We start from the raw sequence: 21,610 nt of genomic DNA, 5'->3' as shown, positions 1-21,610 counted from the left end.
ATAAGACACTATGGAGTTTTAGCATGTGGGATCCAGAGTTTTTGAAGCTTGACTTCTATTGGGGACCGGGATATCTGCCTCTTGCTGCTTGAGTAATGCTGCCGTACCCAGCCAGAGGTCTACATTTTCTTTTTTTTATGTCTCGGATTACTTAACGGCAACTGAATCTACAAGTCTGTGCTTCATGTGTAAAGGGCGGCATGTTCAGTCATGCAGGAGTGCTCGGCTTTCTTCGCTTTGGACACATTTCCTCAGTGCTCTCTCTGACTGCATCCAGTCAGATGATCCAAATGCATCAGAAAGCTCACGTCTGACTTGCTGCCATGTAGTTGAGAACAAAAGTAGTTTCAGCTGGGTGGAGAACTCCACATGTTGGGGCAAGTTAGTAATCAGGTTAGAAGTGAGGCTGCAGATTATAGTATTACAGTCGGTAGTATCTGTGTGAGCCGGGTCTACTCTGGCTTTACTCGGAGCCGTACATGGGTGGCTTAGTTCTGGGAAAACGTTTTATTCGCTATTTATAGCTCTACTTTTTTATGTATCTGGTCCTGTGGTCTTTGAAGTATTTGGTTTATATTTCCTGTTTTTTCTAACTGCAGCAAGAAGTAGATAGTTGTAATCTTTAATCTGAAAGTGTGTCTCATCTACCAATACTTGTGTACATGTGTAAGAGATATGAAAAAAGTCAACAATGTGAAGAAATGTCCAACATTCTAGAGCCTACGCCGACATCGTCAAATGACTTGTTGTGATTGACCCAACAGTCCACAGGCCAAATACAGACAATTTACAATTACGTAAAAAACAAAGAAAAGCACATTTGAGAAGCTAGAACACGGTGATGGTTTTGCATTTGTAGTTGATCGCTCCACTTTGGTCCGGACCGAAATATCTCAACAATATTGCTATGAAATTTGCTGCAGTTTGTGCGGTGCCCAGAGAACGACCACGCTGACTTTGCTGATCCTCCGACTTTTCCTCTAGCAGGACCACCAAGTCCTCACTTCTCCATTTGAAATATCTCAACATAATTGTGTATCGTGCACATGTTTGTGTCCTAAATGTCTTAGCCTATATCTGCACTTAAAGGGATAGTCCAGTCCAGAGTAGTGCACTTCCATAAAGTCACTTTAGACTCACAAGAAACACGTTAAACAAAAAGAATGGTCAACACCATGGCGCAGTGGCTGAGTTATTTAGATTTTTAGTCCCTAATAAGGGGTTGGCCCTCCAAGAACAATGCATCCTACATTTCCCATAATGCAACTGAATAGTGTCTTTCAGTAGAGCCTCTCTGATAGGGAAATGCTCACATCTAACAGACCATTTTGTGAGACATCACTTCTGACATCATCAGGGTTATTTCCTCAGAGTGAATGTTTGGTCTTATTGAAATATATAAATATATGTTTTAAGTGTAACACACTTGCAGTAAAGAGTTGTCATTTAAAAGTGTGTGTTTCTCTCTGTGTGCGTAGGGACCAGCCTGGCTTTGACCAGACCAGCACTGACCTGCTCAAGTCCAACCGCAAGTTCCGCTGGTCCAGAGAAGCCCAGTACTTGTACCTTCGCCGCCTCTCTTCGCGCAGCTACTCGGCGATTACGATGGTACGTGTTCGACCTCATGTTTAGTGTCGAAGCTTTGTTCTCGGAGCGACGCAGAGTCTGGTGTGGTGCGGGCGTACGCGTGGTCTCGTTGACCCCTGACTGAGTGTTTCAGTCTTGAGAACGCCGCTCTATTTAGACACGGAAGCATGAGGCAGCTATATTCATGATATCTGTTTTTCACACACACACAATGTGATGGATGTTTCATTTGCATGCTTTCACATCACTTGAATGATTGTGTTTCTCTCTTAATGAAAATGTCATGAATTTTAATCTTGTGAAACTCTTTCATAATCCCATCACTGGGTAAAATGAAAAACGGATAAATGCGCTTTTTTTTTTTTGTTTATCCAAAAATAATTTGTAAGCTGCAAAACATGGCTGCTTCTCTTCTGACATGCTGATGATTTGAAGATATGAGTTTTCCTGAGTCAGTGTTTCCCAGAAATACGCTTTAGTGACCCCGCCTGCATCCAGCATGATGATTAACCGGAGAGACATGTCATGTCCCGGAAGCTTCGTTGTTTTAATCACTTGGTCACACAAATTATTTAGGCCGATGAAGTCGTTTTGCATTCGGATGGCCTATTTTAAGGCCTATTTCGGATATTTCAGCTGATGGAAAAACATTTTGGATAAAATGTTGTTCTTTTTTTGCGAGCATAAAAGCTTTTGTCATCTCTTAAAATAGTGGATAAGGAAAGCAAACGGTTAAATGGCACGTGGTATAAGGGATTTTGGACATTTTCGGTGTCAGCTGGCGTTGTTATGTGATTTGTCCTGTGTTGATAAAATACTAGATGAGGGCAGGCTTGAATGGATAGAGTTGATAGTATTACACACACACACACTCGCACACAAAACAACAATAGCTTATGGGCATGGGCATAGTTTTTCCAGACCTTTTGTTTCAGCAGCTCATGTGTCAGAGCCTTACCATTTTTTCACATAGTTCTCTAACCTCTACATATATTTGTGTACTTCTGGTCTGGGGTAGTTTTTCATGGTTCCAGTAGGAGTAAATCTTAACGCTTTAGTGTACCGTGATAATTAAGTCAATAGTGTGCTTCCAACTTTGTTGCAGCAGTTTGTTGAAGGCCCCTTCCTGCTTTATCATTTCCCCTGTGCACAAAGGCGACTCCATAAAGAAATGGTTTCACTGAATGAATTGGAACGTCGACTATAGTCGGTGTCGGACCTCGCTAATGGCCATGTTGTGTATTTTCTACACCGATTATGAGTTTGTACTTGTTCTGATTCAAATCAACAGGTCAGTTATGAAACCAAATGTTTTTATTTGAAGTGTACACTTTTAAATCACTTTTAAAAACCAGCATTTCCCTCTTGTCTTGGCCACAGACGTGGGGAATTAAGAGAAAAGGATACATTCGAAGCTGCTTGTTTTGCCCTGTCAAAGGTATTAGTGGTATAGTTGGCTTAGGAGTGAAACGCATAGGTTTCATCTTTTTGTGGTCTTTAATTATAGGAGCTTTGCCTATTTCATACACATTATACTAACATTGTTTTGCCTCTGTAAAGCAGTTGCTGTAAGTAAAGTCTATACAAAGTGTTTTGTCTGAAATACATTTCAGATTAATTCCCTTTTCCTGCTCAGTTTTTAAACTGCAGGTCCTTCTCTTAGTTATGTTCTGCGGTATGCTGTATTAAATGTGTTGTTGTGCTGTCTGTCTGGGAGCCTCACAGCAGGCTTCCTAAAAAACAATGGGAATTTTGGACGGATCCATGTCGGTGGTATTAGACTTGCAAGACCCCGCTACACTTGTGTCTATAGTGCGATCATCGGTTCGTTATTAATGATAACTAACAGAGCACTTTCTTAGTATCAAGGGAGTTTGAGGTTATACCACCTTGTTTTAGTTTGCTGTCATCTATCACGGTTGTTTTTAAATGTACCCCCCCATGCTCACATTTGGTATGATCTTAACCAAGCCAGGAGCCGTCGGCGCTAGTTTTTGCTCTGAATGTTTACTCTTAATGTTTGTAGTAGATAAAAGTGCGATATTTTAATTAAAGTAGACGAAACTTTACCACTTTTTAGACTACTTTAAACTCTCACGTTTCATCAAAACGTATGTCTGCATCCGACCGTAAAGGTCTAAATAGTTTAGTTTGAATCTACAGTTCAAAGTGCGTGATGCCAGTAAACGGAGGGGGGCTGCTCTCGCTGAGCAGATACGCAACTCAGTATTTCACCGTAAGTACTTGCATAGCAAAGATCAAAGTATGCGTAAATACTCATGTTGATGGATGATGGCACTGATATAATCCTGTTAGTGTATGCATGCGTTTGTGGAGAAGTAACTAGTTATTCGGGAGTTTCCATGAACGCCTGTTGCATCTTGCTGCACCTGCTGTAACGTTAAGCTAAGTTAGCTGTCAGCTAGTTAGGTTAAGTTAGCAGAAACACGTTCAAAGTCAATGCATCCGGTTTAAAACGCTGCTTTGAACCTATAACTGTTACTCGTATGTCTACATCTCCCGTAATTGGTCACATTGTCTTAATTATTGTGCGCTTAACGTGTTGTTCCTTCTCGTGCCTCACGGTGTAATGCGGCTCTGTCTCCAGCAGGGGGCGGACGTGCGCAACGTTTCTGTTATCAGCCGCCAGCAGCACACAAACATTAAAACCTTCAGACAGCTGGAAGTTGAAGAGACATAAAGTAAATGTATTGACTCAAACTGATTTCCAACAAATATTTACAAAAGTATGGCCTTCATATGTTTTATTGTTGTACTGAGGTTTGGCAGATTCAAAGATATTCAAGAGGAAAACAGAAAGCGAGTCATCTTTTCTTTCTGTCCATGGCTAATTCAGTGTCGGTTTTTAATTTAAACTTGCACTTTATTTTGAATTCAGCGTCTTCCACAGTGCAGTCAGATGTCCAAACTATTTCCAATGTTTTCTGTACAATTTCACAAAAATATTTGACAAAACAAGACAATTAGGCCTCATTTTGGACATTCTTTTGTTACTAGGCTAGACTTAATGATGAATGCTATAAATAGTAAGTAGATTAAATGTTAATGAAAAATACTTATCTGCAGCTCTAAGTACTTGGACTCAAACATCCTATTCTGCAAAAACTCTTATTTTAATGCACTACTTTTTTGTAAATTCCACCCACACATTCTGTGTTTCTGTTTTGTTTTGAGAAGAGTCTTCCTCTCCTTCTCTAAATAATTTGTCAAGGCCTGCGAGGATGACCCAGTATTTCAACCCTCCCTCCCTCCCTGGAAATGTGTTTGTGTCTTGTTATGTAACGACCAACACTCAGGAGGCGACGACTTCTCCAGCAGGCCTGCCTGCGAGCAGCCATCACAATCATATTACAAAGTGTAAGGAGACTGTCTCGTTAGGACTTGTCTGGCCTGACCCAAAGCACTTATTTCGTTTCCTCTGTCCACACGCACAGAGGTTCTCTCTTCTGCTGCAGTTCTTGGCCTCTCTGGTGCAAAGGGATGTCAAATATGCAAAAAGAAGCAGCAGTAGGCTACTTCTTAATGCTGCTTTTCTTTATTGATAAAACACACGTTTCACCAATGAGAGGGCGACTCGCTCTCATGCGCACACAGTGAGCGATACGCCTCCTTGTGTCTAATTGTTTTAGGCCAAAAGTCAAAATGTAGTAAAAAGATAGTGCTGTCTGTTCCTATATTCACAACACACCATAAATTACATCCATATAACCACGATGACAAAAACATCTTATTTTTTTTAGGCAAGGATATCATGAAATATGGCGAAAAATCTTCATTTCAAAGTTTTTAATGTAAAAAAATATGACATTCAGTACGGCCCTCTCCAAACTGTTTACTGCTCTTGTGAAGCGCAGAGCAAAGTTCTGCTGAGCGGGCGTTTGGAGAACAGAGAATGCAGGCTGTCGGATCCATAAAAGAAATCGATTAATTAACGATTTTAAATTCACTCGTGCTGACTAACCGGGCTCAGCGGGCGGACGTGCAGCTCCACCAAAAACATCTCTGAATGCACAGTGGAGCGCAAAAAGTCTAGAATCTGATTCTGATCGTAAGTCCAAAACAAAGATCCTCTCCTCTGTTCTTCTCCTCTGTAGTGTATCGGTAGTGTTTGTCCTGCTGCTGCAGATGCTGCTCGTCATCTGGTTTCCCCTTGTAGGCCAGAAGATCAAAAAAGTGTGTTATGCTGGGTGAGCTGCCAGTTGTGCCCCCGTTTCACTAAGCCCCGACCTGAGATGTCAGCGGCACGCAGATTTCACTTTCGTTACTAAAAAAACAATTTCAAATCCCGACCGTTGTGCTGTCACGAACTCGGATTTGCAATCTGCGCGTGTTAAGCGTTTGTTTATCTTTGCCGAGTTGTGCGCGTGTGCGAGTCATCTCTAAAACTTTGAAGAGTGGCTGGTTTATCTCAAGAGTCTGAGCAGACATCAAACCCAGAACGCGTGCGGTGATTTCTATTCTGTGGTGTTTTGCGGATGAACAGTCGGGCGTTTGATCACCGCGTCCCTGTGCAGAAGTTGGTGCGTGTGTGTGTGTTTACACTGTCTGCAGACGGTGGGATTTGTGCTGAATGTAGGCCAGCAGAATCCCTCTTACGTCAAAGGCGGGCGGGCGGGCGGGCGGGCAGATGCAGGAACAGAGCTGCTGCTGGTTGTGCAGCTGTGGCCATGGAGGAGGCTGTGGCGCACATCAGTCTGCCAGAGCACCGCTGGCGGTGAACAGGGAGAGACGCAGATAGGAAGAGACGGAGAGAGAAGACGATGAAGACCGTCCTCAGCCTGCACAGGAAATGGGCCCACGCGGTCGAGACCATACGTATCCTCCAGGGACTCGTGAGTGTGATTCTGACCTACAGATCTGGGGCCGGGGCAGCTGCACCTGACTGGCCCTGTGATGGTAGTGTTGGGTGTTGTTTTGAATCGACCTGATGTGTGTCAGAAATGGCTTGAAATGAGGGATCCAGAATCACGGAAAAAGTGGCATCAACGTTTGGGATGTAAATGAATTTGAGAGGGTAGCGTCTGATGTCTGATTTAAGGAGTGAAACTCAAACTGAATCCATGGAAGAGTTTTGTAGATAAAGTGAGGTATGATCTTTTGTTTTTGAATTTCTGACTTTCACTTGTTCGTAAATGATGGAATGTCTTTGACCGGAGTTGGTTTGTAGTTCACAATGACTGATGGAGGGACTGATTGGATCATTGATCATTCACTATTGGTCGCTTATCAGGAAGCTGATCATTAATTATGTAAAGTAAAAAAATAAAAGAAGGTTTCAGCTCTCAAATGCAAAGTTATGGTTGTTTTTCTCTATTTTATACGATTTTATTTCTTTTCTTTTTTTTTACCATGTCTGACAACAAAACCAATTTCTAGACATGGGTTTGGGCTCTAGTATTTCTCTAGTATTTCTTTAGTATTTCTTTAGTATTTCTCGAGTATTTCTCTAGTATTTCTCGTTAGTCCTGACAATTAATGAAACAAAGATTGTCATTTTAGTTTTTAATAAAAGAAAACTAATTGTTATTTGCAACCCTAAACCTTGCTGTGTTTTCAGCGTTTTGGTTGTTGAATGACTCTTAAGTTTAGCAGGTGTGTATCTTATGGTTGATTTCGATAACCTGTTGGTGGTTTCATGAAGACTCGCCCTGACCCGTGTGCGTGCTTGTGAGAGAAAGCGAACGGTGTTCTCATCAATATTCAATCAACAAGAGACGGAAGTTTCTCAGTCGGTCGGTAATCAGTTTTACCTCTCATTGTTCTTCTGGGAGCTCCTGGTTGTGTAAAGACAGCGTAAGCTAATGTGAACTAGCTTTGTCGTTTCATCCCGTAATACATTATTAATCTGCTCTGTGAAATGAAACTACCCCGTGTTAATCTTCCCTTTCTCTCCACAGAACCCGGTCATGGAGGAGACCGTGTGGGAGCAGTACACCGTGACTCTGCAGAGGGTGAGTCCATCTGCCCTGAAACACACCAGACCTCATCTTATTTATAGTATTGACATTGTAGCTGTTATTCTCAGTGCTTCACAGAGACACGATGCAGTCAGCTAACAGTTAACAGAGCACCCAGACTACAGCTGTAGGAGACACTCCCCCGACCTCTGAATGAGACCCGGAGAGAACTTACGCAATCACGAAAAAAACATTTTCATTTTCATAATTATGAAAATTCTCTGTCAGATGAGCCCCCGAGCTCCCTGGATAGTGAAAAACCAACACAACAAGATATATATGTGTATTATGAAATGTATATATCTGTGTATATATACCAAATCTGACTAGACATTCAATGCCAGCTTTCGGTACTTTGTCTATTTCGGTACTCTGTGCTACTGACTGGTAGAAGTAATTGCTAGTTACAGCGTTAATGTGCCACATCTGTGCCACATCTCACCACCAGCCAAGTGAACCAGGTTCTACACAGCGCACGACTGTGTGAGCAGAGCAAAGCAGTTGGGCTTAGGTAATCACCATGATGAGTGCATTGTCTCCTGCTGTGGTTCCCTGGAGCCAAAAAAGCAGATTTAGTGCGTAAAGGTCTGCTGGAGGCTTGTGACCCCCCCTGACTCTCAACCCCACTGCAGCCAGCTGTCACTCTCTGCTCTGTACATCTACGTTTTATCCTCTTCTGCCATTTGGTGGGTAGCTGAGTCGCCTTTTAAAAAAAAAAAAAATTAAGATATGTTGCCTCTGCTGCTGCCTGTGTCCCGTAGAACATCTCTAAAAACATCTATAAAAGTCCATGAGGCTTTAACAGACTTAAAACATTCATGATGATTTCAATTACGTAATGTGTATGTAACATAATGTTCCTCTGGGAATGCACAGTGAACACTTAAGTGCACAGCCCTGAGAAGTGGAGAGGTTCGGGCGAAGGCTGCTGTAAAGTTCACGGCCGGACCCACAAGCTTCTCCCCTGGTCCACCTTCACAGCCTCGTTGTGTATACCCGAGCTCATGCCACCGTGGTTGAGTTTATTTATGGCCCAACGTTTATTTATGGCCCAACGTTAGGAATATCTTGCTGAACAAAACGTGTGAATATCATAAATCATTTAGCCGCTCGAAATCTAATGGAACACTCCTATTGGCTTTTCGTAGAGGGAACCAATGCTGTGCTAACGTCCGGGGTTGGCCTACAAAAATGTTATCCCTGCTGCACTCTAATAATTGGAAACATTGATTACAAGGTAGACTTTATTTATAGGAACAATGCATATAACTTGATTGCATTGTGATTGTAAAAAAAACACAATCGGCCAAATGGCTAATTTTCATCTGCAGCTTGACGTTAAAAAGCAAAGAAGAGAAAATGCAAACAGTGTACATATAGAATATATAGCATGTACTGTATATATAACAAACATGGAGGATACTAACAAAGTGGCAAAGATTTGAATCCTGGCACTGTTTTGGATTTCACTATTAAAGCAGCAAAGCGAGGCTTGATGTAAGGAAAATGTTTGTTTACGCCGTCTTTGGCAAAGTAAAGTATGTATTAGATAATAGAGGCAATATGGAAGAGAAGAAATGAGGCAATCTGTTGCTTTGACTTCTACCAGTCAACATATCGACCCAACCCACGTCTTGCATCATGAACAGTGGACATTCTGGAGATGTCTGGCAGCAACAGTCTATTTTTCCGATAATTCTTTTTTAAGAATATTTTATCAGCGGTAAAGAGACTGTTGACGTATTCTTCTCCTATGTGCCTTCATCTCTGCCCACCTCCTCCCTCCCTCTGCCTCCAAGGCCATCTGCTCGACACAGTGGAGAATAGTATGGCGTTGTTTTTGTTTAGATGCAGATGGAAGGGAGGGGATAAAGAGACGGGGGTCATGAAATCTCTGACCTAATCTCATCTGGGCGAAGTGGAGCGGTGGCAGGTGGAGGCATTGTAAGCTCGAATACGTTTCCACAGGAAAGAATGCCCAGAGGTGTTTGACAAGGAAAATCCCTCCTTTTTCAAAACACTGCAGTGAATGCAAACACGGACGTGTAGGCTGCTGCAGTCATACATGACTCCAGAACGCACAACTGTGTAATCAGAGTCAGAATCCCTTTAATCACCGTGTACAATACAGCCATGATAATACACCGTGAGCTGACACACAGCACAGGGATTACAGGACCATCCTCTTTCTCTCACACACACACTCTCGCTCTCTCTCTCTCTCTCGCTCTCTCTCTCTCTCTCTTTCTGTGACACAGACTAGATCGAGGCTCCACATGATTTACATGTTTCCATTTGTTTTTTGTTCTCAGGATCCGAAGATGGGCTTTGGCTTCGCAGTGTCAGGGGGGCGAGACAACCCGAACGACGATAGCGGAGAGACGTCCATCGTGGTGTCCGACGTCCTGCAGGGAGGACCTGCGGACGGCTTTTTGTTGTGCGTACCCGTTGTTGCTCATGATTTAGTATGAAAAGTCCACACAGCACGCTCAGAAAGCCTTTGCAGACTGTAAAGCAGTTCTAGTGTCGTCAGTTAAAGTTGTAGAGTTGCGTCAAAGATACTGTTGTTTTCACCGATTCATCTGTGCTCTAAAATATTACATTTAGTACAATTCAGCAGAACCAATATTGAACTTGTAGCCGTCACATTATGTGAATCAGTGTTGAGGCAACTTTCTGAACAGAAACAAAGTCACTTTAATTTAAAATATGAAAATGCATGTATTCAAGTTATGTCTTCCATCCACGTTTAGCAGCCTGAAAACACCCAAAATGCGTGTAGCATTAGCTCATCTCAATGTGTGTTTGTGTTCAGTGAGAATGACCGAGTGATCCAGGTGAACGCCATCCCCATGGAGGGGGCCACTCACTCCTTCGCTGTCCAGACCCTCAGGAAGTGTGGCAAAGTGGCAAAAATTGTAAGTTTGAAGCTTATTCTCCTTCTTGTTGCTTGGTAAATAATAACATTGTTCATGTAATCGTGACGTGTGTGTGTGTGTGTGTGTGTAATATAATCGCATGTATTGCTCCACCTCTCCTTGTATTTCCTCTCTCTCTCTCCCTCCACTTCTCAGGTCGTGCTAAAGTGACCTCTGACCTTTTTTGTTGTTATTGAATAAAAGTCTTGTTTAATCGACAGACCGTCAAGAGGCCCAGGAAGGTTCCAGTAAATATGCTGAACCGCCCCCCGTCACCCGACGACAGAGTCTTTAACAACGACTACAATGAAGATTACAACTACGAGCAGGACCGCCGCAGCGTGTACAGCGGCCGCAGTGGAGGCGGGCGGGACTACAGCCCGGAGAGGGAGCGAGGCGGGGGAGGCTACACGGATTCTGGCTACCAAACACGCGACCGCGACTACGACAGGGACCACGACCGGCGGGAGCGCGGCAGGAGCTCGGAGAGAGACCTGAGCCCGGACCGGCAGTACAGGAGAGACGGCAGCAAAGGTCGCACCTTGGACAGAGAACGCAGCCCGGATCGCCCCCACAAGGGCGACTACAGCCCGGACAGAAGGTACCGCAGCGAGCGCACATTAGACAGAGGCCACAGTCCCGATCGGCGCTACCGCAGCGAGCGAGCCCTCGACCGGGAGGTCAGCCCGGACAGACGCTACCGCAGCGAGCGAACGCTGGACCGCGCCAACAGCCCAGACCTGCGCTACGGACGCGAGAGCCACAGCCCGGCACGAGGCCGCGGACGCGAGCACAGCTCCGAGCGAGGACGCGAGCGCGTCCCCAGTGAACCGAGGAAGTTCGAGGAGCCGATGAAGAGGAGCGGGAGCAGGGACCGTCTGGAGCGTTCGCCGTCACCCGCCGCCATGCCCATCCCTATGGCCCGCCCCGCCCGGGACATGGAGCCGCTGGAGAAACCCATGAACGTGCTGCTGCTGAAGAACCGGCCCAACGAAGGTGAGAGACTGATGAACCTCTTATAGTTGGTACTAAAACAGGTAATACGTTTTTAACCAACTACTAAGGCGAGGTGTTTTTGTTTTGGCTGTATAGATGGTTTATGTGTTATTCTACAAAGATGATTGTTTTCTACCATTTTTTTCCAGAGTATGGCCTTCGTCTTGGCAGTCAGCTCTTCATCAAAGAGATGACTAGCACAGGACTGGCCTCGAGAGATGGGAGCCTGCAGGAAGGGGACATTATATTAAAGGTAGGGTCGAGGCTGTTCGTCAAAGTGCAGATTGAGAACAAGCTTTGTGTCAGAATAAAATTGTATATCAAACTCCAACTTCTTGTGTGGGGGTTTGAATTTGGTTATTTGGAATGCTGTGTATCTTATTTGCAGACTAAATCAAAAGAGGAAGATGTTTTTGTTTTGTGGAAGTTTCAAACCTCTCATCAGTCTCTCTCCATAACAAATCTGTTTGATTACGTAACTGCACGGGGCTCATACAGTTTGCTTTGCTTCTTTGCAGTTAGTGATCTCTGGATGTCCTCTCCCTCTCTCTCTCTCTCTCTCTATCAGATTAACGGTACGGTGACCGAAAACCTGTCGCTCACCGACGCAGGCAAGCTGATCGAGAAGTCCCGCGGGAAGCTGCAGCTGGTGGTGCAGAGAGACAAGCAGCAAGTGCTGATCCGAGTCCCCCCGATGGTCGACAGCGACTCGGAGCTCGATGGTGAGAGACACTCGAAACTGAAAAGCAGCCGGTCCTATCCGTCGTAAAGGCAAACCTCGCAGAGTGGCTGCCATCAGCATGTACAAACCCACTGCGTATAAACGTCATACGAATCAACTGTAGAAACGTTGTTGTTGTTGTTGTTGTTGTATTTATCCATCAAACTAAAAAAATAAAAGTTTTACTAACACATCAGTTTTTAGTTTTATTTAAAAGTGGTCAAATATTTTTTTTTAAAGTAGTTCTAGCACTATGAGCTAAACAGAGATTCACCAAACTACCAGCGTTATTGTTTTCTACCGTCATGATTACGCACTCTTTTATACCTGGTTTTACTGTCACATGACCAGATGGCGTGCCGTGATTGGTCGGTACCGATCTAGATAAGGGGTGTGAGTGGATTGTTCACTGGCCAAATGTTTGCAGGGAGGTGGGGAGGTGAGGGGGGGTGGATAGCCGGAAGACTTGTGACCCACTTTGTCTGGTTGTGTGTGTATATGTGTGTGTGTGTGTGTGTGTGTGTGTGTGTGTGTGTGTGTGTGTGTGTGTGTGTGTGTGTGTGAGAAAGTGCTCACTCGCCTCAGGCAGGGTGATCTAATCCCCCATCATAATCTGCTATTGGATATGAGAGACTTTCATTACATTCAGGTCGGCACCGCAGCAGCCGTTCAGCATCCCTCTCTGTAAAGGCCTCTTGACAACAATAGGGACTGATTGTGTTGCGAGAGGACTTTTCAGCTCTGCGAGGTCCGAATCACCTGAAGTGCAGCTACTCAATTTTGATTTGTAATGGATTGCTGTGCTTCGTTAATCATGCCATGCTAAAATACACGGAAACGCAATCTGGCCTGTTTCTGCTTGGAGCCGGCACCACATGTAATTACTGGGCGTACTCCACTTTGTAGTGATGTGACCTTCGTTTGTGCGCGTTTGTTCCCTTTCCTGCTTCCCTGACCTGTAGCCCATTTTAATTGTGTGAAAGCCTCGTTCAGTAATTTTAAAAAAGTGCAGGAGCATTGAGGAGAAATTAAACCCATGGACGTCTTTTAAGTTCAGAACGGATGCTTTATTTTGTTGAATATTTAATGGTTTTTTTTGTTGTGTTTTGCAGATATCTCCGAGATCGAGTCGTACCGCTCCTACTCTCCACAGGATGAGAGGCGGGGCCACCACTCCGACCTCTCCTCTCACTCCTCCAATGAGAGGCTTAGAGAGAAGCCTAGGTAAGCCGTCATTAAATCTTGAGCCACGACAAGTATTTATTCCCCCCTACGCAAGAATGCTTGATTCTAGTGGTTTGTTATGATCAAAGCCCCAAAGAGTCCGCTGAGATATCCCCAGTGACTGTGTTATCTGTGTGTTGCCTAATACAGCAGGGAAATCAGGACAATGCAGGATTATGTTGATTTGTGTTTCATGAAGCTTAGCCAATCACATTATGAAAAAAAAATGACAGTGGTGATAATTGGATTTTATTGAGGAGGAATTTCTCTGCAATGACTAAGCTCTATAATGTCTGTGTATTTATTTTTTTTCTTGATAGTATCGACTGATTTTTGGGGCTCAGATTTCGGGGTATTAGTGTGTACTGAGGGATGACATGCAACAACGGTCCCCAGCAGACCTGATGATGTGGCCACCAGAGTATCCTATCAGAGATTAACCATATGTTGTGATGCTTCAATTTGTGAAATTACCAGAGAGGACCCACCCAACAGAATGGCAAAAATGGGCGCCATGCCAACGCCATTCAGACTGCCCGACAGGGCCGTAGAAGACACGCCCCCTTTGCAGGCAGAGAGGGAGGAGCCACGATCAGAAACTCCGCCAGGTACACGAGTGTCTCCTTCCGAGTATATAAAACTTCAATCATCAACCGGTTTTGAGTAAAATGTATGTAAACAAACATGTTTCTTCAGTACCAGCAGTAACTACAGCCCCGAGAGCTCATGCTGCTCATAAGGTGCCAATGAAGCCAAGCATGGAGGACCAGGATGTTTATGGGTCAGTATATCGCACCACACTGTTAGATCAGCTGGGTTCTTACACCAGAGACCCATAGTTCACAATTTCACATGAACTTTTTTTCTTCCGTCCTTCCCGTTATGTATATGTAATTCGTCGGTATGTGATGTAATGAGATCTTTCTTTCCTCGGCCAGGCCGAACACGGCGATGGTGCGGTTCCACAAAGGGGACAGCGTGGGTCTGAGGCTGGCAGGAGGGAACGACGTCGGCATCTTCATCGCCGGCGTTCAGGATGACAGCGCAGCTGAGCAGGAGGGTCTCCGCACAGGAGACCAGATCATGAAGGTGAGACTTCTTTTATTCCACATTAACTGATTAATATCCCACATTTAGGATCCCCATTAGACTCTGACCAGGTTGTAGGTACCAACTAGTGAACGAACAGCGATGTAAACGAAGACAGAAGACATTTAAAAGAGTCAGAATGAAGTGTCCTATCTGCTGGTCTTGTTGTATTGAAGTCTTTTCTATACTGTACCGCTCTCTCTAACGGTATTTCTTGTCCGATTGGTCTGTTTCAGGTGAACAACATGGACTTCCGAGGCATGGTGCGTGAGGATGCCGTCCTCTACCTCCTGGAGATTCCCAAAGGAGAAGATGTCACCATTCTCACTCAAAGCAAACCTGAAGGTACTGCGCTGCATGGGTAATGGCTGCTAGGGGTGGGTGATGTATCGAATATACTGTGTGTATTGGGGCTTGTTGTACATGGGAGCTTGTAAATGACCATATCTCGAACATTGAGCACAAATATTAACTGACACAATAAGCCACCGGCATTGGTGTTTTGTTTCTCCTGCGACACACTTGCCAAAGGGGAGCGTGTGAGTATAGTTGTTTGTATGGGGGGGGGGGTTTAGATCCGGAGAGAAGCAGGGAAAGAGCCTAGCGAGAGCTGAAAAAATTAAAAGACGGTCAAACTAGCTCCCACGTTGTTTTGTGGTACGTGTGTATACTAGCCATTACGGTAAGAGCATGGCTCCTAATACAAATACGTATTGCTGTTAATAACAACGGTTAATAAGGACAGATAAGTACAATGCCAAGCAAAGCAAAGCCAAGGTAATACAAATATGAAAACAATTTTCAGGTAATTTTCCAGAGATACAGCATGAAGATATAGAAAAGCAGTGGACCCAGAACTTCAGAGGAGGAGAGGTTGAGGTTCATGCCTTGTGACACTCAGTGAGTGGACGTACCCAGAATGACAGGAGGGTTTTTTTTTCATTTTTGTTCTGTTTCAGTGTACAAGGACATTCTAGCGTCTGGCAGAGGTGATTCTTTCTTCATCAGGACCCACTTTGAGTACGAGAAGGAGGCTCCTCAGAGCCTGGCTTTCACCAGAGGAGAGATCTTCAAAGTGACGGACACACTTTATGATGGAAAACTTGGCAACTGGCTGGCAATCCGCTCCGACAAAGACAACCAGCTGCTGGAGAAAGGAATCATCCCCAACAAGAGCAGGTGTGTGCAGGCTTGTGGTGTTTATGTATCTAGGGTTGAGTATTTGTTAAATGAATCGGCGTTGATACGTGTGCGTCTGTATACATTAGTGTTGGCCATGCCACGGTGATGCCGACTCTTTTTATTTCGTCTCACAGAGCAGAGCAGATGTCCAACGTCCAGAATGCTGCTCGGGTGGCTTCAGGCAACGACAGAGGAGACTTCTGGAGGCTGAGAGGTCAAAGGGCGGCGAAGAAGAAAGACTTGCGCAAGAGCCGAGAGGACCTGAGTGCAGCTCCGGTCACCACCAAATTCCCTGCATACGAGAGGGTGGTCTTACGTGAAGGTACCCAAAAGAACAAAGTTATCCCCTGGTCACTCTGCAGTTTCACGCAAATATATATTTGGCATGTTTTCTCTGTCTACGTGTGACTAAATGTGTATTCTGTTGCATGTTCAGCTGGTTTCAGGAGGCCGGTGGTGATATTTGGGCCCATTTCCGATGCAGTGAATGAAAAACTGGGCAACGACATGCCGGGCGAGTTCGTCGTCGCCAGTAAGTGCTTACCTCATCAGCTGTTCATTGAAGTTGTTTGTTGCGGCAGTGTTTGTACAACATACAGTATAAAGTGAAAATAGTTAATATTAAGTATTTTAGGGTGATAGATTATTGCACATCATTCCGCATTGTGAATATTTTTTTAATCGTCTCTCAGAAACGGAGCCCAAAGACGCAGGAACTGAGAAATCCTCCGGAGTGGTGAGACTAAACACCATCAGACAAATCATTGAACAGGTATGGTACACGGGAAAGAAGAAAAAAAAAGTAGTAGTTTTCTGTAAATCCTGTTGGATCATCTAACACTCACTTTGTCCTCAGGACCGTCACGCTCTGCTGGACGTGACTCCCAAAGCCGTGGACACTCTGAACTACACCCAGTGGTATCCCATCGTCATCTTCCTGAACCCGGACAGCAAGCAAGGCGTCAAGACCATGAGGAACCGCCTCGTGCCCGGATCCACCCGCAGCGCACGCAAACTGTACGAGCAGGCCGTCAAGCTGAGGAAGACCTGCTCGCACCTTTTCACCGGTAGGTTCTACTATGAGAGTGGCTGTTACAATAAGGACAATCTAAATAAATCTCTTAATGTTACGAGCTGCTGTACATGGATGAATCAAGGTTCAAGTTCTCATGACTGTAAATAGTAACAATGAGCAATTGATTTTTTTTAAGAAACGCATGTTTTAAGACATGATGGAAGGATCCTTTAGTGATCACACCTCTCCTTTCCTTCTGGATGTGAGGACTGTTATAACTTCAGAGTACCGCGGTGGCTCGTTACGATTCACGCGGGTTAACTGACACATTGTTGGGGATTCTTGGGCTAACTTTTGTTTTTTTTTCCGTTCAGCGTCTGTTGACCTGAACTCGGCCAACGACGCGTGGTACGGCAGCGTGAAAGATTCAATCCAGGAGCAGCAGGACAGAGCTGTGTGGGTGTGTGAGGGCAAGGTGGGTCCAACTGTCCGTGTGAGCGAAACACTGCCGCGGGCATTTCTCAAAAGTTTACATGTCCTCCAAGAGTAGACTTTAGAAATGGCAACAAAATGAACTTCGTCATAATACATCCCGTTTGAGTTTGTATCGTTACGTTTTTCCCTCCTCAGTTGGAGGGTTCGGACGAGGACCTGGATCTCCACGACGACCGCATGTCCTACCTGTCGGCAATGAGCGCCGACTACCTGAGCATGGACAGCCGGCTCACCAGCGACTACGAAGACACGGCCGACGAGGGCGGGGCTTACACTGACAACGAGCTGGACGAGCCGCTGGACGAGCCCCAGCCGGTGTCCGCCATCGGTCGGTCGTCAGAGCCCGTGCTGCCAGACGAGGTGGGAAGGCTGAATGAAATGCCGCGCAGTGTAGATACTGTAGGTGGGGGCAAAATCCAGAATCTTACCCTGACCACCCCCCTGTGTCCGTGTGTGTGTGTGTGTAGAAGCCTCATCCTGAACCCCGGGGTCGAATGAGGAGGTCAGGGAGCAGAGAGATGCTGAACAGAGACCCCAGCCCCCCCCTCCCTCATTTTGTCCCCGAACCTCCCAAGGTGAGATCCTCCCCCTCCTTCCTCCCCAACCACTGTAATGATTAATATGTAAGCCTTACATTTTTATTTTGATCACTCACTGACAATCAAATGTCCTTCCAAGATGATGAAGAAGAAGAAGCCTGAAAAACTGAATCGTACTGATAAAAATATGAACAGAACTTAAGGAGGTGTTTAATTTGAGGGAGCGTGGTGGTCCTCTGGCCGCTAAATACAGGTTTTCAGAACGGTCCAGAATATCTCAAGCTGTCCTTCCCCGTGACAGGTGCGGGCTCAGACTCGGACCGACTCATCCCGGAGCTATGACTCACACTCCAGCAGCACCATCAGCAGCGATGCGGTGGGCGTGAACAAGCCGCTCCCCCCTCCTGTGGCCCTGAAGCCCCCCGTCCCACGTCTGAGCCAGAGCCAGCCGCCAGAGGAGCGGAGCCCGGGGGGCGAGGACCCCACCAACACATCCTTCCTGGGCAAGGTTAGTGTTACCATGCTGCGTTTCTATGACCAACAAAGCAGATAACTTGAGCAACACATTCCTCTTCTTATCTATTGAATCTCAAACATCCCGTCTAAGTAATACTCTGTGACATTTTCCTGGCTCATCCAGCATTTAGAATGTTTTTTATTTTTTTATGACGGAGGCTTTGACTCGGCTATTAAATGATTATTTATTTCATTTTTCTTCCTCTTTCATTGCTTCTAATATGAAATAGAAAATGGGTGATCAGGTAACTGCATATGTCTGCATTCGTGTTGAATGTTTGAAGCCCGCCTTTACATCCCATAATTACTCATCTGTTGTAATAATGTCCTGTCGTCTTCAATTTCGTTGCGTTACACTGAAATGTTTCATTGTCAGTCATTTGTTTATGAATCATGCCATGTGGATGTGCTGTGTCTCCTATTTAGCATATAAAATGGAACATTAATTAATATTTATTCATCTCCTAGATTAAAGCTTTTGAGAAAATGGACCATCTGGCCCGAGCTCAGAGGATCCTGGAGCTGCAAGAGGCAGAAAATGCGAGAGTCAGTATTTGTTTTTATTCATATTACGGCCTGAAGCATGACGAGGGCAGAGAGGGAATCAGAGTAGGCCCACTGCTCTGGAGCTCTGCCCTGATCCTTGCTATCTTTTCAGTATCTGGTACATGTTGGTACAACGGTGAAGTTTTCCCTCGATTGTAATGGTCTGTTCATTCACAACACGCACAATCTAGCTCTCCAATGCATATTGTAGTCCTTTCTGCATACGTCTCTCTGATATTCCAGAACTATTATTCCAAAAATCTGCTGTTATTTCCTCTGGAATATGTCTTACTGATGTTGCTGAAAACGCCATATTATTATAACAAAAGCAACCAAGGGGGAGGGGCTTAGCGAAGGGGTCGATTGAGCTGCCCGAACTCAAACCTCGGTGTCAAAATGACGGACAGCCTTCTGATTGTAAAAACATATCCGGTCAGCGCTACCTCTGACCTGGGTCTTCTCTCTCTGCGCAGTTGGAAATCGCCCAGAAGCATCCAGACATCTACGCCGTCCCGGTGAAACTGCCAAAACCCAACCTCAACCGTCCTCAGCCAATAGGGTGAGAGCATCACTCTTCACAGTAAAATATATGTATGAAGAGGGTTTTATGCCGTTATTCCTATGAAAGGAGAAGCTAAACCGCGGTCTCTCTCTCTCTCTCTCTCTCTGTGATCAGTTCAAGCTCCAATCCCGAGCATCCCTCCAGGCAGCCATACTCTGAGTCCCGAGGGTACGAGGAGGATGAGGCGGAGTACCGCAGACAGCTGGCCGACCAGACCAAGAGAGGATACTACAACCCTCAGAGATACAATGACACCGAGCTGTAGGCTGAGAGACGCCTTCACGCGGCTGGATCCCTCCCACACCGTCGCTTACAAGCGGTCAACGTCTGTTACCATGGTAACAACTTGTGTGCAACTTTTACCTTGATGTCAACTCTCAAGTTTTTGTTTGTATTCAGATTTCTGAGAAGATTTCAATTCCAACGCTTATTCCAGACACTTTTCAAATGTACCGTCCTAGCTCTCCTTTGTCCTCAGATCTCGGTGTATATATTGCTTTGATGCGTCTGAAGAGGTTTTATTTTCCACCATTATGCTCACACCTGGCCCCAGCTTTGACCTCGTGCATTACCGTTGCATTAGAGTCACAGCTAGGCGCGTTTATCCTGACAGATGAATCGCCCAGGAGGTTGTTAAACGGCACTTGTTCTGTAGTTGTTGAATTACTAGTGCGGTTCTGGGCGTGGCCATCCCAAGCCTGTCTGAAGGTTCTATTGCTGGTTCCCTAGAGAACTCTGGAAAGGAACAATACTGTAAATATACAAATTGAGCAAGGACATGTAGCCGGCTACCATCTTTTCATCGTCGGCAGGTGTTGTTGGATGACCTTTTGGGCTTTTCAAAGATTGCCAGGTTTATGTTTTTCAGATGCTTACCTCTGTTACTGCAATGTCATGACAAGGCAGAAACTGTAGATTATGTACAATATCTAGACTTTTTTTACATCTAATATGGTGACCCTCCACACCATCAACTAGCTAGTTTCAGGCATTCATACTATGTAAAAGTCAAACTGTCAGGATGAGTTCTACACACACAGAATGCTGCAGGAAGACGTGTTCCTGAAGGCATCTCACTGGTTCCCTTCACTAAAAGCCAAGATTATTTATCCATTGTCACAGAAAATCAGATCTATGTCAAACACAATGATTATGATACAGGTTTTAATGACCACTTTTATGATTTTTATGATGTTTAAATCTCTTACGCTTTTGTTAACTCAGACTTTATTTCAGACATCTCACCAAAAACACAATCTAAACCCCGTCGACTGAGACGAGGGAACCAGAAGTGTAAATATGCAAACTAGTTTCCAAGTCTTCTGTGATTCCTATTATAAATATTTTACACTGTAATGTGTGTGGGAGGCAGCATTTTTACAAGTGCCTTGTAGCTCTAATATACGTTTGGAGACGAGCATTAACAGACAGCGTAAGGGTCTGAAGTGGACCTACTGAAAATATATTTTGAGTTTGTTCTGTATCGTCGACACTGACGAAATACAAGCTGCAAATTGAATCAACTGGAAACTGTCTGTTTCAGTTTCCCTTTATTGGCCGTTTGGTGCAGAGGCACATTGTCTTCACCAAAGAATAATTCTGGATGCAAAGTTGTAAGTAAGAGGATCTCATAAATGCAACATCTGTATTTCACTTTTAAAATAATAAATTACAACATCTGGAGGCATTTCTGTATTTAACTCAGCTGGAGCAGACGGACCAGGTAAATGATGTCACAGATTTGACTGGATAAATGTTCAGATGAGTTTTTAAGGTTTGAATATAAGGGGTGCAGCACAACACTGATGTATGTTTGTCTTCATTAGCTGCTGGCCACCAGAGACAATCCGAGTCATTGCATATGTTTTTATATTGGATACACTCTGAACTCAGTCAAGTCTTTGTACGCGGGAGCATGTGGTGATGACAATCATGTGGGTGTATCAGTTTAAATGTTAGTTTGTGATTCTCTTTTAGTTTGTGATCTCCATGTTACTGAACAGATTCTTGGTCAATTCAAATAAATCACTTTTTACATTTTTCTAAACTGTTTTTTTTGTAAGCGTCAGGTTTGTAGTGTTTTATTTGGCCGAGGTGAACTTCATCAAACTTGTTTGTACAAAGTGTCGTCCGATCACGCGTTAAGGCCACAGTGTTTATACCCGTCCTAAACACACACACACTTTTCTGAAATAACAGCCTTCAGTTCAAATCCTGTTGAATGAAACAAGTTTATTGACGC

General features: G+C 44.7%; 1 protein-coding gene across 2 annotated transcripts in view; it reads left to right on the top strand.

Annotated features, from left to right (window-relative positions):
• tjp2a (tight junction protein 2a (zona occludens 2)) overlaps nt 1–21,414 on the top strand; it is a 28,987-nt gene extending 7,573 nt beyond the window's left edge. The window contains exons 2-25 of one of the 2 annotated variants that reach the window (XM_079178543.1): nt 1,479–1,608; nt 7,506–7,559; nt 9,878–10,002; nt 10,381–10,483; nt 10,705–11,479; nt 11,629–11,732; nt 12,048–12,201; nt 13,313–13,424; nt 13,902–14,032; nt 14,121–14,205; nt 14,363–14,513; nt 14,750–14,858; nt 15,473–15,692; nt 15,830–16,017; nt 16,132–16,227; nt 16,388–16,467; nt 16,552–16,762; nt 17,085–17,185; nt 17,341–17,565; nt 17,673–17,780; nt 18,046–18,252; nt 18,729–18,806; nt 19,280–19,365; nt 19,483–21,414. In XM_079178543.1, coding sequence (XP_079034669.1) covers nt 1,606–1,608; nt 7,506–7,559; nt 9,878–10,002; nt 10,381–10,483; nt 10,705–11,479; nt 11,629–11,732; nt 12,048–12,201; nt 13,313–13,424; nt 13,902–14,032; nt 14,121–14,205; nt 14,363–14,513; nt 14,750–14,858; nt 15,473–15,692; nt 15,830–16,017; nt 16,132–16,227; nt 16,388–16,467; nt 16,552–16,762; nt 17,085–17,185; nt 17,341–17,565; nt 17,673–17,780; nt 18,046–18,252; nt 18,729–18,806; nt 19,280–19,365; nt 19,483–19,633 — 3,657 coding nt within the window. In that variant the 5' untranslated portion in view covers nt 1,479–1,605 and the 3' untranslated portion in view covers nt 19,634–21,414. The remainder of the gene's footprint in view (nt 1–1,478; nt 1,609–7,505; nt 7,560–9,877; nt 10,003–10,380; nt 10,484–10,704; nt 11,480–11,628; nt 11,733–12,047; nt 12,202–13,312; nt 13,425–13,901; nt 14,033–14,120; nt 14,206–14,362; nt 14,514–14,749; nt 14,859–15,472; nt 15,693–15,829; nt 16,018–16,131; nt 16,228–16,387; nt 16,468–16,551; nt 16,763–17,084; nt 17,186–17,340; nt 17,566–17,672; nt 17,781–18,045; nt 18,253–18,728; nt 18,807–19,279; nt 19,366–19,482) is intronic. The other variant, XM_079178544.1, reaches the window with a different exon arrangement.
• Nucleotides 21,415–21,610: the final 196 nt, after the last annotated feature.

Source organism: Pholis gunnellus (genome assembly GCF_910591455.1).
Source record: "Pholis gunnellus genome assembly, chromosome: 18".
Taxonomy (NCBI): Eukaryota; Metazoa; Chordata; class Actinopteri; order Perciformes; family Pholidae; genus Pholis; species Pholis gunnellus.
Note: the sequence above shows the minus strand (reverse complement) of the source record. Positions and strands in the feature narration are given on the sequence as shown.